The 14,091-nt window shown below is 46.0% G+C and overlaps 1 protein-coding gene across 1 annotated transcript in view; it reads right to left on the minus strand.

Annotated features, from left to right (window-relative positions):
* EFTUD2 (elongation factor Tu GTP binding domain containing 2) overlaps positions 1–14,091 on the minus strand; it is a 71,381-nt gene that overhangs the window by 51,911 nt on the left and 5,379 nt on the right. Inside the window, exon 5 of the mRNA XM_084804318.1 lies at positions 2,386–2,461. Coding sequence (XP_084660444.1) covers positions 2,386–2,461 — 76 coding nt within the window. The remainder of the gene's footprint in view (positions 1–2,385; positions 2,462–14,091) is intronic.

Genomic DNA, 14,091 nt, shown 5'->3' on the forward strand with positions numbered 1-14,091 from the left:
GAGATATAATGGAGTGTGTCTGACCCTCAGATGACACTGAACTCCAAATACTTGAAGATCCTTGAACAGCCTCTCCTAGTAGTTCATATAACTGCTAAACAGCATGGAAGACAGAAAAGAACCCTGCAGTGCTGCCTCACAAGCACAGTTGGCGTTTCCTAGCACCACCTTCTGGAACCTGACAGGTAGGAGCAAAACCAGTACAAAGCAGTGCATCCAACTTCCAAACTTCCCTGTCCATTCCAAAAAGATACCATGGTTGATGGTTTAGAAAGCCCAGGAAAGTAATCAAGGTCATACATACTCATGCTACAGGCCATCTACTAGCACAATGCTTACCTTTCTTGGGCCTTTTCCATGCAATGCACATTTTAAATCTTTCCTCTATAACTAACAGACCAGCTTCAACAGAAAAAAATTCAGCCAGGGAAGGACACATTGGAATGATCTGTCTACCCAAGGATCCTATGAACGGATCCTGCCCGGAAATCAAGCCTCAAATCAGGGATCACAACAGCAAAGAGGCTAGAAGGACCCATGAGATCATTTAATCCAGAGGTTTTCAAACTTCCTATTTTCAGGGAGCCCATTATATAGCAACTTGTCTGCTGAGGAATCTCTGTAATATGTTCTAAGGTGTACCCTCAGGTTGAGTTCTCACAAACAGCAGATGAGGTGTTTGGAAAGGGTTCTTTTTATCCCTCCTGACATTCTAATTTTCTGTATGAAGAGAGGTTTGGGATGGTGCATTCAATCACGCGAGCCTCCAACCAGCAGTCTGAAGTAGCACAGCTCAGACACAGATCTATCACAACATCTGCTGTTCGAGAGAACAAGGCCCAGTGCTCCAGGCGTGAGCGGGCGTAACACCGAACAAAGCTCTCCAGCAGCTGGGCACTGCAGAGGAGGGTCGGCAACTGTGGACCAGCTTGTCTGCCATTACTGACCATCTTCACGGAGAACGCCATGTAAACCTCCAAGGGATCCCAGGGCTTCCAGAAGATGTTGAAAGCTTTCAGTTTTGACCCAATTCCTCATCTCATGGAAGAATGGCCTATACTTCTCACCGCCAGCAAGCTTTCCCTGAACTGCCGTGATGACTGCGGTGCACCAGCCAAGCCAATCGCCGTCCCCTCCCAACCATTTGTTATTGTGAACCACTGTGAGAACCATTATGGTTGAACAGTTGATACATAAATATTGACAGTAAGAACATAAATATGCGTTTCCTCCACCACCACCCACGCCATTTTATAAAATGTAGAGAGGAATTAGAGTACAGCAGGTGTAGGCAACCTTTTGGGCTGATGAGCATATCTAGAAATTTGAGAAACTGTCCTGGGCACAACTATAAACGGTTGCCCTAGGTGGCCATGGCTAGTTATAAAGGACAAGTAACTTGCCCAGAGACATTTATGGGAAATTGAGATGGCAGGAGCTAGACAGAGGTTCCCATTTTGCTTTGAAGCAATCCCAGCTGCCAGTAAGAAAATATTATATTTTTAAAATAAGAATTGGGACAAGTAGGGTGTCTCAGTGGGCACCAGACAAGGTGCCTGGGGGTACACTGGTGCCTGTGGGAACCACGTTGCCTACCCCTGGTGTAGAGACTTGGCAACTAAGGAACCAGCAATATTGATCATCGGCTGAATTTGGCCCAGGTGCTGCCAGCTGTTGACCTAACTTTTATTTTGTTTTTAAGAGGACCCCAGAGCACCTCTGTGTAGCTTCTTCGAAGGCAAAACCCGAGTGCTGCGTGACGGAGTGAGCTCCCGTCTTCAGTCCCAGCTCCTGCCAACCTAGCAGTTCGAAAGCAAGAAATTGCAAGTAGATAAACAGGTACCGCCTGGGCGGTAAAGGTAACAGCGTTCCGTGCACCTTGGTGTTCAGTCATGCCGGCCACATGACCACGGAAGCGTCTTCGGACAGCGCTGGCTCTTCGGCTTAGAAATGGAGATGAGCACAACACCCTAGAGTCGGACACGACTGGTTGGGGACACCTTTACCTTTACCTTCCTAATATTTAATCCAGAACTACTTCCCTAGCTTCAATAAGTAAAAAAGTTTACTTCAAGCTTCAAGTAAATAAGGTGCACAGATGACATAATTCTGGCATACTGCATTTTTATGTGTGCATAATACTGGTGGGAGTTGCTCCAGGAGCCATCCTACGGACAACAACAGCTGTACATTTGTGGGGACGAGAAGTTTGGAAGGGACCCCAAGGAGGCCTAAAACGCTAAAAGGAGAAAGCCTTACACTGTCTCCAGTTTGTCAACAGCAACAAAAAGAACTGTGATTGAGAGTCTGGTAGCCCACCACATCCATTCACCAGACTGGCCACCTCTCAGCTGCCTTCCCGTTAAGATGTGAACTGATGCTAACCTTGCCATGGTGTAGGTGCCCACAAAGTGTAACATTCCGGATCAATTCAGAGTTGTCCATCAGGTCTGCTAGGAAGCTAAGAGAGGATGAAAACGAAAAAAGCCTTTAGTGACGCGCACTGCCGAGGAATGCAGAAACAGTCTTATTTTCTGACTTGTGACCTCATCTCTGCCATAGGGACCAAAATTACCAAAGCCTGATGACTTTTTGAAAATCTCTGCCATGTAGCTGTGAATTTAACCAGATTAACAAAATAAATAAAAGTAATAGGCCTCACAAAACCAAGTTGACAAAGGATGATTTGCCTGGATCAGATCTGCAATCAGCTGGTGGGCCTCTGCAGAGCTGAAGGATTCTGAGAGCATGCAACAGGATCATTGCCCAATGCAATGGGGGCGGGGGGCTTCAATAGCTATTACCTGCTTCTTGCCTCTAGCGGGATTAGCAGCTGGGTAGCAGCTGCTTTGGCTGTTGCTTCAGTATGACTTCTGGGTTGACACAAGGCCATACTGCTGTGAAGTTTGGGAAGTGAGAAGCTTTTTCACTTACTCAGATCCCTGAAGTTGCTCTTTCCACAAAGCAGCACCGGGGCGGCGGCGGGGGGGAGACACACCTGGTTCGCACCTAATGCTAACCCATGGCCTTTAGGATACAAGAAGTGAGGGGCCAAGGATGAGGGAAACAACCCAGTGATTGAGAAAACAAACCACAGTTTGTTTGATCGTCTGCCAGACAAACCCTAGGTAGGGCAACAAACCCTGGCTAATATGTCAGCAGTGTAGTTGTGCTTTGCTTGGGAGAAGGAATTCAGTGTCAGTGCAGCTGGGAAAGCAAAAGAGGAAGGAATAGGCGAAAGTGAAGTCATATAGATACTCATCTGCCACCAGAAAAAACAGCAAATGGGCATATAGCTTCCCATCCGTAACATCTAGTGCATCCTTCCCCAACCTGGCGCCCTCCACATGCGTTGGTTCTAGTGGAACTTGCCCCGTGATGTTCTGCTTTGCCCTGCTTCTCTTCCATATCATTTGTCATTACTGACAAGCAGTGGGCAGGGCAGGGGGGGACACTGAACATCATGGGGCTCTCCCTGAGCTTTGCAAGCACTGAGATGAACTGGAAGGCGTTTGCACGTGACAGAGGGGACTCCAATGGGTGGAGGAAAAATATGAGTAAAGACACTTCCTTAGGTCTTTAAAAAGCATACACTGGGGTCATAGAATCATAGAATAGTAGGGTTGGAAGGGGCCTACAAGGCCATCGAGTCCAACCCCCTGCTCAATGCAGGAATCCAAATCACAGCATCCCTGACAGGTGGCTGTCCAGCCTCGTCTTGAACGCCTCCAGTGTGGGAGAGCCCACCACCTCCCTAGGTAATGGGTTCCATTGTCGTATTGCTCTAACAGGAAGTTTTTCCTGATGTTCAGCCGGAATCTGGCTTCCTGTAACCTGAGCCCATTATTCCGTGTCCTGCACTCTGGGATGATGAAGAAGAGATCCTGGCCTTCTTCTCTGTGACAACCTTTCAAGTACTTGAAGAGTGCTATCATATCTCCCCTCAGTCTTCTCTTCTCAAGGCTAAACACGCCCAGTTCTTTAAGTCTCTCTTCATAGGGCTTTGTTTCCAGTCCTCTGATCATCTTTGTTGCCCTCCTCTGAACCCTCTCCAGTTTGTCTGCATCCTTCTTAAAGTGTGGTGCCCAGAACTGGACACAGTACTCCAGATGAGGCCTAACCAGGGCGGAGTAGAGGGGAACAAGTACTTCCCGGATTTGGAAGCTATGCATCTATTAATGCAGCCCAAAAGAGCATTTGCCTTTTTTGCAGCCACATCACATGGTTGGCTCATATTCAGCTTGTGATCGACAATTCCAAGATCTTTCTCGCTTGTACTGTTGTTGAGCCACGTATCCCCCATCTTGTCACTGTGCATTTGGTTTCTTTTTCCTAGGTGCAGAACTTGGCATTTATCCCGATTAAATGTCTTTCTGTTGTTTTCTGCCCAGCGCTCCAGTCTATCCAGATCACTTTGAATTTTGTTTCTGCCTTCCAAAGTATTAGCTATCCCGCCCAATTTTGTGTCATCTGCAAATGTGATCACCATTCCCTGCACCTCCTCCTCCAAGTCATTAATACAAATGTGGAAGAGCACTGGGCCCAGGACTGAGCCCTGCGGTACCCCACTCGTTACCTCTCCCCAGTTTGAGAAGATCCCATTCAGAAGCACTCTTTGAATGCGATTCTGTAGCCAACTGTGGATCCACCAGATCGTTCTTTCATCTAGCCCACTTTCAGCTAGTTTGCTCATCAGAAGATCATGGGGCACTTTGTCGAAAGCTTTGCTGAAGTCGAGGTATATGATGTCTACAGCATTCCCACAGTCTACAATAGAGGTTACTTGATCAAAAAATGAGATCAGATTTGTCTGGCAGGACTTGTTCTTGACAAATCCATGTTGGCTTCACGTAATCACTGCATTGTTTTCAAGGTGCTTCCAGATGGATTGCTTTATCATCTGCTCCAGAATTTTCCCAGGGATTGATGTCAGACTGACTGGTCTGTAGTTCCCAGGTTCTTCCTTTTTACCCTTTTTGAAGATAGGGACAACATTAGGCCTCCTCCAGTCATCTGGCACTTCTCCCATCCCCCATGATTTCTCAAAGAGAATAGACATCAGTTCTGAGAATTCTTCTGCCAGTCCTTTATTACTCTAGGATGCAGTTCATCCGGCCCTGGAGATTTGAACTCATTCAAAGTCATTAGGTGTTCCTTGACCTTATGCCTATCGATCTCAAGCTGCAATCCTGCCCCTTCAGCCTGTACTTCGCCTTTGCCAGGGGGCTCACAGACCCTCTTCTGGGAAAAGACTGAGCCAAAGTAGGAATTGCGCACTGCTGCCTTTTCTTTGTCATCTGTTATCATTTTACCATCCTAATTTAATAGGTGAACCATAATTTCTTTCCTGTCTTTTACTAGGCACGTAGCTGAAGAAAGCCTTTTTGTTGCTTTTCGCATCCCTCGCTAACCTCAGCTTGTTCTCAGCTTTAGCCGTCCTGACGCCATCCCTGCAATTCTGTGCTACCTGCCTGTACTCTTCCTTTCTTACTTGGCCTTCTTTCCACTTCCTCTATGTGTCCCTTTTTGTTTTCAGGTCATCCCTAAGCTTTTTGTGAAGCCACAGTGGCTTCTTCTGTTGTCTTCCACCTTTTCTTCTTGTTGGAATGGTTCGTGACTGTGCCTTGAAAATTGCCTTTTTTAAAAGTTCCCACCCATCTTGGACTCCTTTTCTCGTTAGCGTCGCTTGCCATGGGACCTTACTGATCATTGTTCTGAGTTTATTAAAATCAGCTTTCCTCAAATCCAGGGTACACGTTTGACTACACTCAGCTTTTGCTTCCCTTAGAACCAAGAACTCAAGTGCAACATGGTCGCTTTCCCCAAGAGTTCCTGTAACTGCTACTTTCTCTACTAAGTCATCTCTGTTGGTTAGGATCAAGTCAAGGATAGCTGATCCTCTAGTTCCTTCCTCTACTTTCTGTAGGAGGAAGTTATCCGCCACATAAGTCATTAATTTCCTGGAGGGGCCATGGTGGTAGACTCCGACCACCAAGTTCCTTTTATTCTTTGCTCCTTTTCTTTTGATCCAGATGCTCTCGATGGGGCTACCAAGCTCATTCTCCTGTATTTCTGTGCAGGGAGATATATTTTTAACATACAGTGCAACCCCACCTCCCTTTCTGTTCCTCCTGTTGTTTTTGAACAAGTTATATCCTTCCATTGCTGTATTCCAGTCATGAGAGTCATCCCACCAAGTCTCAGTTATACCTATCAAGTCATAATTTCCCTCCTGTATTAAGAGTTCAAGTTTGTTCTGTTTGTTTCCCATACTCTGGGCATTAGTATATAGACATCGAAGACCATGTGCTTCATAGTCTGGCTTTCTTCCTACATGTGTCTGAAGACTATTATTGGGTGCTATCAGAGCTGTTCTCTCCGTTGCAGTGCATGCACCTACCTCCATTGTTACATTACATCTCCCTTCCCCGTAGGATTCAGTTTAAAGCCCTCCTGATGACGTTCTTCATGCTGTGGCCAAACACATTCTTCCCAGCCTTTGTGAGGTGCAACCCGTCCCTTGCCAACAGCCCATCTTCCAGGAAGTATAGGCCATGGTCCCAGAATCCAAATCTCCCTCGTCGGCACCATCTTTGTAGCCAGTCATTCACCCGGAGTATTTTTCGTTCCCTTTCTATCCCTCTTCGAACTACTGGAAGGATGGATGAGAAAACTATCTGGGCCCCAAAGTTCTTGAGTTTCCTTCCCAAAGCTTCAAAGTCTGACGTGATCTCTTCGTAGCTCCGCTTGGCCGTATCATTTGTTCCCACATGGATGAGAAGAAAGGGATACCTGTCAGTGGGCTTTATGAGTGCAGGCAACCTTTCAGTCACGTCTCTAATCTGTCCCCCCGGGAGACAACATACCTGGCGAGTCCACGGGTCCTCGCGACATACCTGGGTCTCGATCCCATGCAGCAAGGAATCCCCCACTACTACCACTCTTCTCTTCTTGTTGTTGTAGGCCTGGGTTTCATCGCCTCTGTTTGACTGACCTTCAGCCTCTTGCTCACTCTTATGCAAGTTCCCCTGTGATTCTTCCTCTGCAGGCTGTCCTCCAGTCTCATCCGCAAGTAAGTACCTGGAATCGGTTCCACAGCTCCACTGCCTCCACTGGTGCAGAGTGGCGTCTAGTTCTTCTCCTCCTGTCACCCTTTTCCAAGGAGTATCCTCTACTCCATTTTTCTTCACCTCAGCACTTTCCTCTTCTGCCTCATCTTGCTGTTGCTCTTCAAGCTTCTGGTCTTCCCTTTGCTGCTGTAGTTCCCCCATTCTGTCCAAGAACTCTTCGTGTTCTCTTATTCCCCGGAGGGTCGACAGTCGCCGCTCCAGTCCACTTACTTTTTCTTCCAGCAGCGTGATCAACTTGCACTTCTTGCAGGTATAGGCCATGTTGTTCTCAGGCAAGAAAACAAACACTGCACACACCTTGCAGGTCACCACCACCGGAGAGTCCTGTCCTTCCATTGCCTCTTTTCCCTTTTTGCGTCTAGCTTTCTGATTGTTCTAGACTAGCCTGTGCCTGCTGCTCTACTCAGTAGAGGTTAAAAGCAGAGGCCCAATGGTGTGGAAGTGTGTGTTACAAGACAAATAAATGGAAAAAAGTTAGTTAAAAAATAAAAAAAAAAAATTGTTAGGGGCCTCCCCCTTGACCTCCCCTGCCGAGCTCCCCTGGCCAACTCCTGTTTGCTCCCCCTGTTCGCTCGCTCTGGTCGCTCGCTCTCTGGGAGCTCACTTGCTTCTTTAGTCCCTAGACCAGCTGGAGCAGCTTGCTCTGCTCTTCTCTGCTGGGAGGCAGGTGTTAGGAGAATTACACAGGGACAGAGTGGCCACATTCAGACATCACTTTAAGCCATGGTGGCTTAATCAGCTATTCACACTAGCATGTTTAAAATAATCCACGATGCCACACCACACGACTGGGCTAATAAACTATGATGAGTCATCCCTCCCCCCCCCGTCCCACTGAAGTCCTCCCGCCCAGCAGAGGCACTGTTTCACCCACTGACAAAGGAGCGAGAATCCCGTGTGCACCAGAAGGGCCTCCCTTAGTCAGGAGGCACCCAATTCACCATCAACAACCACTCGCCAAAGAGCGAGAATCCCGTGTGCACCAAAACGGGGGTGGTGGCTATAAAACCTTGGGGCAGAGCTTTCCAAACTGTGTGCCGCAACACTTGAGTGTGTCGGCGGCAGTGTGTAGGTGTGTCGCAGAAAATGCAGAAAACTGTGCGGAAGGGCACCTCGGGGCTCCCTTACTCGTGTTTGCTTTCCTTGGCCCCTCCCCCGGAACTTCCTAAAGCAGCTAATGTTAAAGCAGCTAAGGCTTACCTGCTTTAACATTAGCTGCTTTAGGATCATGTGGCATCTTGACGTAGGACGCAAGTGATTGGCGGTGTTGGAGCAGTACGGCGAGGTAGAGGCGCGGGGCGAAGAGAGGGGAGGGGAGGTGCCGCCCTGGGAGCAGAGCTTGGCTGGCGCCGGTGCGGAGAAGTGGCAGCGGCCACCAGCCCCGCGAGATTTCAAGCGCATCCTTCGCGGACTTCTGCATCGCGCTACTGCGCGGCCAGGCCAGAGTAGCGCGCGGGTGGAAACGCGGACTGGGACTGCACCAAGCGGGCCGTCCGCCACCTTGGCCAGTCGGAACGGAGCTCAGTGGAGGCCAGAAGCCTCAGAATCAGCGTGCTCCCAAGCACCCGGGCGAGCACAGCTGCAGGCTGTCACCCAGTCAACCCACCTGCTGCTGGCTGAAGGGAGGCCACCCTCCCAAACCCAATGTGGCAAACAGCAAGCCACCCACCACGTGGCACTTATACTTTGATTTCTGCCATTTATTTTTATTTTCACTCTGCTGTAATTGTGGATTAACCACCCACTGGCAGTGTACCACCGGAGAGTGCTGGAACTGGACTCTGGACATAGACATTGCAAATATTTACAGCAATATAGCCTTGTAGTGAGACATATATATTTACACCATTTTTGTTGGACTTTTGCTTCTCTACTTCATGTGTTTTTGCAGCTGGGCTCCTTCCTGGGCCTATGTGTCCTAATATGTATTGTAAATACTTTAGTTAATTTTGTTTATTTTTCACATTTTCTCCTGGTCCTGATTCCTATCTTTATCTCACTTTCTCACTGTGGAGAAAGTGGAGCGCAGGTGCTATTTTCATAAGAAAAAACAGAGAAAGTTAAGCGCTAAAAACAGTCCTGTTATTTTCATATTTAGTTAATGCTAAAACCTAGAAATAAATTTGCATAGATTTATTCATTAAATTGCAGTTGAATTACCTGTAAAATGGATACGTTTCTAATTGAGAAAAGGAAAGCTGGTGAAGATGACGTTTGCAATGAACAAAAGGTAGCCACTACAAAGGAAACTATGCAAGAATCAACTGTTGAACGGTCTGTATTAGTACGTAAGAAGTGTAAAGGAAAGGTTTCCAAGCCTCGTTTATACAGTAAAGATTATATGAAACTGGGGTTCACATTTTCTGGTAATGAAAATAATCCTTGTCCTCAGTGTTTAGTTTGTGGGGATATACTTGCAAATGAAAGTATGGTACCAAATAAATTAAAGCATCATTTTACCTCAAAACACTGTCATTTGTCAGAAAAACCAGTAGAATACTTTATTGAGCTTTGAAAATCTATAAAGAAGCAGTCTGCATCATTCACAAAGAGAATGAAGACATCAGAGAACGCTCAAAAGGCAAGTTACTTGGTTGCTCAAATAACTGCCAAAAACAAGGACCCACACGCTATTGCCGAAACCACCATAAAGGAATCTTGCTGCGCTATTGTTTGAACAACGTTTGGGCCCGAATTTGAGATAGAAGTTAATAAAATCCCTTTGGCAGATAACACGATCGGAAGACGTATTCAAGATATGTCTGATGACATTAAGCAGCAAATAAAGGATATTTTTCAAGATGATAATATGATCTTTACATTGCAATTAGATGAAGCAACAGATGTCAGTGAGTTAGCACAATTATTGATTTTTATACGTTTCATTCATACTGACAGAATTATTGAGCAATTCTTGTGATGTCTAGAACTTCCAATGAGAACTAGAGGTGAAGATATATTTAAAACTTTAGATTGCTTCATGAAGGAAAATAATTTGCAATGGTTAAATTGTGTAGGAATATGCACAGATGGTGCACCCTCAATGGTTGGTTCAACAAAAGGTTTTATAGCTTTAGCAAAGAAAGAGAATGAAAATATTATAATTACTCATTGCTTTTTACATCACGAAGCACTAGTTGCACAAACCATTGGAAATGAATTAAGAAAAGTTTTGGACAAAGTGGTTCAAATGGTCAATTAAAACTAGACCTCTTCAATCAAGATTATTTGCTCATATTTGTGAAGACATGGGGGCAAGGTTTAAAAAGCTTCTACTACACACAGAAGTTTGTTGGCTCTCAAGAGGTCGAGTGCTTTGTCATGTATATGAATTGAAGGAAATGATGCTTAAACTTTTTGAGGAAAATCAGCAAAATGAATTCTGTGATCTAATTCAAAGCAAACTTTGGTGCACAAAATTGGCATATCTTGCTGACATATTTGAACATTTGAATAAAATAAACACCAGTATGCAAGGAAAAGGGGAAAATATCTTAACAGCGGTAGATAAAATTTGTGCTATGAGAGACAAAATAGCAATTTGGAAAAGGAAAGTGAAAGAAGGAAATTTTGAAATGTTTTCCAAAACTGCTGAGTGCCAGCTAAAATGTGGTATCAGCTCGCTAATTGTTGACCATTTAACATTGGTCGGAGAGAAAGTTCATCATTACTTCCCAAATGTTGAAATCCATTTCAAAACTATGAGTGGATCAGAAATCCATTTCTTTCAAGCCTAACGAGGAACTTTTCACTTATTGAAGAATTAGCTAACGTAAAAAGCGTTAAAAATTCTTCTGCAGTTTTCTACTACATACATTTGTGAAGTACCCTTTTCAACGAAGGCAAACTTAAAGACACTGAAACGTGGAAGAAAATGCGAGTGTCTTTATCTAATATTCCACCAAATACTGAAAAGTTGTGTTCATCCCATCAACCTCATACATCCCATTAAAATGGTAAGTAGTTATTGGTGTTATTCAACTTTTTAAAATTCTTGCACATATTTACATACTGTTACTCATAAATGACAACAATGTATGTTATTATCTTACAAATCATATCTTTTTAAAAATATAAATGAAAGGTTTTCATGAGATATGTTCTATCCCCATACATTTCATTATTACAATTTATGTATGTGTCCGTATCTCTTATAACGGGTTAGTTTAACCTCCGGTTTGCTAGTAAAACTGAATTACCGTGTCATGAAATGATGCATGTCTAAAAAGTGTGTCACCAACATGAAAAGTTTGGAAAGCTCTGCCTTGGGGGTTTGCAGGATCAGGATCAAACCTCATACAGAGCTGTAGTGCTTTTTCGCTCATTCGCTAAAGCAGAATTGTGCATTTATCCCCATAGACATTACTGGCATAGAGGCTTTAATGTGTTCCCAATACCACAACTGCGCAAATGCACAAAGGAAAAATAATTTAAAAAGAGGAACAGAGGCAACTGTGGAATAGGGGAAAATGGGGAAATAGGGGAAAAACATGCTCGTTTTTTGCCCCATCCCAGCAAACTGCCAGGGAGTGACCATTACACAGAGAACTCCCATGAAAACAGAGCAATGGCAGCGTTCTGAACTGCTCTTGCTGCGCTACTCGGTAGGTGAGCAACACAACCTACAGTGCCTGACAGATGACAGGATAACCCATGGTGGGTTAAATAACCCATGGTGGGTTAAATAACCCCTACTGCAGACCATGGCTTATCAGCAAGGGTTATTTTGGCCAAATAAGCCATCGTGGATTTAAAAATTCCTAACAGATGACACAGCAACCCACGATGGGTTAAATAAGCCATCGTGGTTTACTTAATCCATCGTGGGTTATCATGTCCTCCGAACACAGTCAGTAAGGGGGAATGCTTGTGGGTGGAGGGTACTGCAGAAATCCACAGATCAGACACAGACAAGATGCTTGGACAAGTACATGTGATCACTTGTGTGTTGGATCCTTGCCCTTCATGACTGGTGAAATCTAGCAGGGAAGAGACAATTGGTTGGGCAAGAGAGGAGATAAATGCCTCCTTACGAAAGGGAGCAAACTTAGGCTGCCTAAAAGAGCCAGTGGTAAGACTACTCCTTAAGAAGCCCTCCCTGAATCTAGGAGATCCGAACAATTTTAGACTGGTTGCACAGGTTCCTTTCCTGGGCCGGGTCCTTGAGCGGGTGGTCACTGACTGGATCCAGGCACTCTTGGATGAGACTGATTTTCTGGATCCATTTCAATTGAGCTTCACACCTGACTTTGATACTGAGAGTACTTGGTTGTCCTGTGTCAGGAGAGTGAAAGAGGGAGCAAGCCCCTGTTGATACCCCTTGATCGCTCAGTGGCATTCGGCACCACCCATCATGGTATCCTTCCGGAGCAGTTGGCCAAGTTAGGAGTTCAAGGCAGTACTACATGAAACCACTGAGTGGGGCCATTTGGAGTGCACTGTCATCAGTATGCTGATGGCACACAATTCTACTTCCTCTTTATACCTCAGGCATGTGTGACGGTGGATGTGCTGAACTGGTGCCTGGCATTGGTAACGGACTGGATGGGAGCCAATAAGCAGAGGCTCAAACCAGACAAGCGTGAGGCTCTGCTGCTGGGTGGTTCCTTTACCTGGATGGACGAAGTGCAACCGGCACAGAATGGGGTCGCGCACCCCTGAAGGAGCAGGTGCGCAGCTTAGGAAATGCCCAGATCCATCACTGCCCTGGTTCCAATGACACGGCAGCCCACCATGAGTGAATTGACCCTCGGGGCGCCGCCACCATTATGAACATGAAAGCCCAGGTCAAGGGTTGCCGTGCCTTGTTGTGTTATTCGAACTCCAACAGTGGGGGTCATATGAGGGTTAAACAACCCTCGCATAACCCACAGTCTGTTTTAGCGTTATGAAAGGGTCGTTTAACCCTCAAATAACACCACCGCCCAGCTTTGGACAACACAACAAGCTACAGCGACCCCTGGAGAGGGCATGCATATTCATAATGGCAGCCAGGATGCACTGCGAGGGGGGCTGTCGTGTTGTGCAAACTGGCCCGGCGTCACTGGAGCCTCTGTGGTGCAGAGTGCTTTTTACCAGCTTTGGCTGGAAGCCCAGCAATGACCCTACCAGACCCTAGCCCAGCATCAGCAGTTTGTGCTCTGGTAACCTGCAACGTATTGTATGTTGGGCTGCTTCTGAAGCCGTTTGCGAACTGCAGCTAGTGGGAGTCTGGCAGCCAGGCTGCTGACTGAGACTAGGCAATGTGAACATATAAATCTGGTCCTGGCTCACCTGCGCTGGTTGCCAATTTGTTTCTGGGCCATATTCAAAGCGCTGGTTTTAACCTATAAAGCCCTACATGGCTCGGGACCCAAATACCTCAAGGCCCACCTCTCCCCATATGAACTTACCCAGACTAGGTTCAGAGGACACAATAACCCATGATGCATTAAATAACCCATGATGGTTTATTTAACCCATCGTGGGTTACTGTGTCATCTGTCAGGAATTTTTTAATCTATGATGGCTTATTTGCCCAAAATAAACCACTCTGACAACCCACGGTCTGTAAGAGGAGTTATTTAACCCACCCTGGATTGTTGGCTGGCAGACACTGTGGGTTATTTTGGTCGCCTACAGAGCTGTGCTGCAAGAGCAGTTCAGGCCGCTGCGGCTCTGCTCCTGCAGGCGTTCTCTGTGTTAAGGAAACAGCCTACACTGGCTATTTCAGTTGTGTCTATGTGGGGAAATGTGCAATTGGGAACACCTTAACTTAGCAGGCTCAGGACCAAACTTCATATACAACCTCCCCTAGTCAGGATGCACCTGGTGCACCATCAAAACCCTGTATGATTACTCACAAAGGAGTGATTATCCCAGATGCACCAAAAAGAGGGTAGCGAAAGAGCACAACAGCTGTGTATGAAGTTTTGTCCTGATGCTGCAAACCCCCAAGGCTTCATAGCCGCCACCCCCTTTT

Source organism: Heloderma suspectum, chromosome 6, assembly GCF_057233095.1.
Source record: "Heloderma suspectum isolate Gila_16-S chromosome 6, 16-S_ref, whole genome shotgun sequence".
Classification (NCBI taxonomy): domain Eukaryota; kingdom Metazoa; phylum Chordata; class Lepidosauria; order Squamata; family Helodermatidae; genus Heloderma; species Heloderma suspectum.